Consider the following 4,196-nt stretch of genomic DNA (forward strand, 5'->3'; position numbering starts at 1 on the left):
AACTTACTTTGTTAATCTTCAAAAGTAGACATATGGACGGACCACCTTGCCTCTCCATTAATTCATGCTTGTTCTCTTCTCCATCTGCATAAAAACATAAAACGTAACAAAAAAGAGCAGTTTGTTGGTTGGAATGGAAAAGGAAAATTAAATTATACGTAAAGAATAAGGGCTGCGCCCTATTTTTGTTTTGTTTTGTTTTGTTTTATTAGCCGAATCAAATCATTTATATAAAGATTGGCTGTGAGGAATCAAAGTACCGTGACCAAATTCATCAAATTAACCGATATGTTTTTGAAAGAAAAATATAATAGAAAAAGATCCACAGTTTTGATGAGGTACACTTTAAAGCAATGATTAAAACTGTATTATAGATGTGATTAAATTATAAGAAAAAAGGAAGATCCACCTCTATCTCTAATCTCACTCTGTCTTTTTTCTTTTCTCAAAATAATTTTATATTTGTAGTCTTTTCTACTTTTATTATGACCCACCACCTAGCACTAAAGAAATGGCTCTAAAAGCTAGGAGGAACAAAACAAAAGACAGCCCATGAAAATGAGAGGGACTAGCTTGTTTTCACTTGAAAATTATGAGACAAGTCAATTAGCTTGTCACCTCCACAGTAATGTCCAGCAATATCATTAAATTGCAGTAAATATGGTAGATGCTAAATAGTAAAATTCTGGAATCCAAGAAAAACACAACTACTTGTGGAAAAATTAAACTTTCAGTTTGCTAATCTTCAGGCTTTCTAGTTATCAGATTTTTTATATGAAATTATATTGGAAACCAAATCGGGCGACTCTCCATACTAAGAAGAAGGGTTGACAATGGAAAAAAAAAAAAAAAAACTATGGTTGATAAATACTCCTTATCGTTATGATTTATCTATGGAAAGGGTAAGTGATAAGGATTAGTTGGGTTTCAGATTGTGACAAGAAAAAGACACAAAATTCATTCATCAATTAATAATTTTTTTTTTCCTTTTTTCTAATAGGCCTTTTTAATATGCATATATTTTGTGTTTATCTCTGGAAGAATTACCACTATTAGTGTTAAACATTTTCTTTAGCAAGTGGGAGTCCCAAAAAGCCAAGTCGTCCAACAAGAAATCTCCTTCATGCAAACAAACAACAGCACAAAAGACATAGCAACATCTTGAGCGTACAAAGATATTTTTAAAAGCTTAGTGAAAAACACTGCATAATCTAATCCCGCGTGTTCTTACAAAGATTTTGCACCATTTTTTGCCTACACTGTGCATGAAAGGAACCACATTATGTATGGACAAAAACGAAAACTACATCTCTCTCTCTCTCTCTCAATTTGTTTTATTCATTCCTCAACTCACTGCCGTCATGAACCCAAATAAACTTTGTATCTATTCAATTTTAATAGTATAGAGACCTTTAAATGGATTAGATTTTCATCCGAGTCAAGTTATTCTTGAATATATGTGGATAATACGTGATTTATAGTTGTATTTGAATTTCATGGCTTATGTGGCAATTTGACACTTCGGAAAATATTTAACTCCACTCAAAATGCCAAATATCATATTATTTTATTATATTGTTAAAAGCAAATAGGGTTCATATGATGCATAAAGTTTTAAAAGATCCTATAAAAAAAAAATAAAGTTTTAAAAGAGGGTAAAGGATAGTGGGATCCATGGCTAAAAAAAATATTAAAATAATATTTGACATCAAACTTTTTGATATGTTATTTTTGACATATCTCTTCCATACTTCAAATCCATGTATGATTTGATTACTCAGTTGGAGCAACTTTAACCTTCAAATTTTGCCATTTCATTTCCATATGGCAATTTGACATATCAGTCGGAGATGCTCTTAGTAACTAATTGTCATCAACTTTAATTTCATAAAAATAGCTTAAATATATCCACATTACAAAAATATTGGAAAACAAAAAGTAGCAAAATATGCTCATGATCACTTCCATTTTTCAGAAAGGTGGGTGTGATGAGGTGATCAACTTAGTGCCCCATAAAGATTCATTAATTGCTCTAATTAAGATATATGTGAATGAGTGAATCCCATTATATATATATTTGATTTGGTAAGCAATTCCAACCATATAATATGAGCAGCAGCATTGAGGGCTATATAATTAATAAATTGTCCTACATCATACATGTGAGATTGGAATAATGTCCTCATATGCACCATTACCCCTTGTATATTCATAATGTCCTCATAGGTGATTGATTCAGATTTAGTTTTTCCTTTTTTAGTAGAAAGAACACAACTATAATATTTCTAGCATATAAAAGTGGAAAAAAGTAGTGGGGGAAGACATAATTATAGCAATGAATGTACATCCATCATACTAAACTTTGATATGGGATAAATTTTAAATCTTTTTGATTAGTTCCTAGATTTTGTGAGAACAATTCTTATTTAAACGTGGTAATTGATTTAGGTAGATTCTAGAGCATGCCTTATAATTTAGCATGCGCTTGTGAATGATTGTTAACAATGAATGTATGTAAGTCTTGAACATAAGTAAGTGGAAATGTTATTGATGTATGTGCACTAACGATTGATAATCATTCATTATCGAAACCAAATCAAAATCCTCAATGGATAATTGATCATTTTTAGTGGTGTTATAGTGTTAAAGTGACAAGGCAAATTGACAATGATGTACTTAAGCAATTAGGCAATGATTTCAAACTTCCATTTTTTTTTCCCCTAAAAAAAAAAGTACAAATTCACCAAAAGCTATCATCTCATGGTTCAAATCAAACACTACTATCATTTACACTACGCACACCCATCGCCATCCCTGGGTGGGTGTCCTCTTTGTCTTTATCTCCATCATCTTCTTTACCTAGTTTGGTATTCATGTAAATCCCATACGCATAAGAACAGAACCCCCACCCACACAACAAAGTAGACACCACCTTCACTCCCCCAAACTCATCCCCATACACCAAAACCCCTCCCAACACATTCATCCCCATCAAAGCCGTCATGCAAATTCCCCCGGTCAACGATGAGGTCAAGAACACCATCCCAGCCGTCCCCATGAAGCACAGCTGCCACGTCACCACGTTGCACAGCACGGTCACCCAGTAAATACTCTGCCCTTTATCAAACACCTTCATGCTCTCCACCTTCATCTCCCGAAACGCACCGTTGAGGGCCATCCCGAGCGTGGCCAGCGCCGTGGCCGAGACCTGCATCACCAGTTGCATTTCTATCACCATGGCGTAGCAGTAAACCTTTCTGTAGATCTTCTCCATGACTGGGAGATAGAGAGCAAACAGCAAGCCTGCCCCAATGGTGGAGAAGAAGCCCAAGAAGTACTTCCCACGGGTCAAGCCAGGAGGCTTGTCATGGCTGGACCCCAAGGCCAAGAGCACTGAGCTTATTGTTAGGAGGATCACACAGTTGAGATTTGAAAATGTGATTTTCTGTTTGACTATGATGACTGAGAGAATGAGGTTGAAGACAAGCTGGGATGAGAGGAGAAGGGAGGAGGTGGAGACTGGGAGATAGGAGTTGCCCCAAGAGAAGAGGAAGTTGTTGAGGCCCAACATGAGGCCTATGAAAATGGAGAGGGTTAAGATTTTTGGGGTGAAGTGAGAGAAGGGTTTTCTTTGGGTGCTATTGAGGAGATAATAAGGAGTGAAAACAAAAGGGAGGAGGAGAGGGAAGCCAGCACATTGAACCCATGTAGAAACCCAAATGCTTGAGCCTTTGTGGATGAAATAGTACTTGGAGAGTAGGCTTGAAGAGACTGAGCCTATGAAGAGACACAAGTAATTGATCACTAGAAGGGGCATAGAGCGCTTGTCTTTGTTGCTCAGTTGGGTTGATGGGTTGTTGTTGATGGTGATGAGGGTGGGGCAGTTTTGGTCATGGTGGTGGCCACCATGGTGGTGGGTTTTTGGGGAGTTTTTGGGTGAGGCTTGGACTAAGCTCTCCATTAATTGTAATTAGAAAGGGATAGATAGAGAGACTGAGGGGGAGATGAATCTCTCACTCTAAAACTAGAAGATTTATAGTGCCATGAGTTGTAATTTATTCAATGGTAAATAGTATTTATCTTCACCACCAAATTCAAATAGAGACTTTCATGCTCTATTTTTTTTTAAAGAAAAAAATTGTACATGGTAATAAATTCGGATTCATTTTCTAGATTTTTTTTTGGCTAGAACTTTC

General features: G+C 35.9%; 1 protein-coding gene across 1 annotated transcript; it reads right to left on the reverse strand.

Annotated features, from left to right (window-relative positions):
• Nucleotides 1–2,770: 2,770 nt before the first annotated feature.
• On the reverse strand, nucleotides 2,771–3,985 carry LOC117626344 (probable purine permease 4). The gene has a single exon (XM_034358014.1). The coding sequence runs from the start codon at nucleotides 3,959–3,961 to the stop codon at nucleotides 2,771–2,773; it is 1,191 nt and encodes a 396-aa protein (XP_034213905.1). The 5' UTR covers nucleotides 3,962–3,985.
• Between the last annotated feature and the right edge of the window lie 211 nt (nucleotides 3,986–4,196).

The sequence above is a fragment of the Prunus dulcis genome, chromosome 4 (genome assembly GCF_902201215.1).
Source record: "Prunus dulcis chromosome 4, ALMONDv2, whole genome shotgun sequence".
NCBI classification, from domain to species: Eukaryota; Viridiplantae; Streptophyta; class Magnoliopsida; order Rosales; family Rosaceae; genus Prunus; species Prunus dulcis.

Coding starts and splice junctions, on each gene's coding strand:
- LOC117626344 (XM_034358014.1), bottom strand. CDS start 3,961: ATGGAGAGCTTAGTCCAAGCCTCACCCAAAAACTCCCCAAAAACCCAC.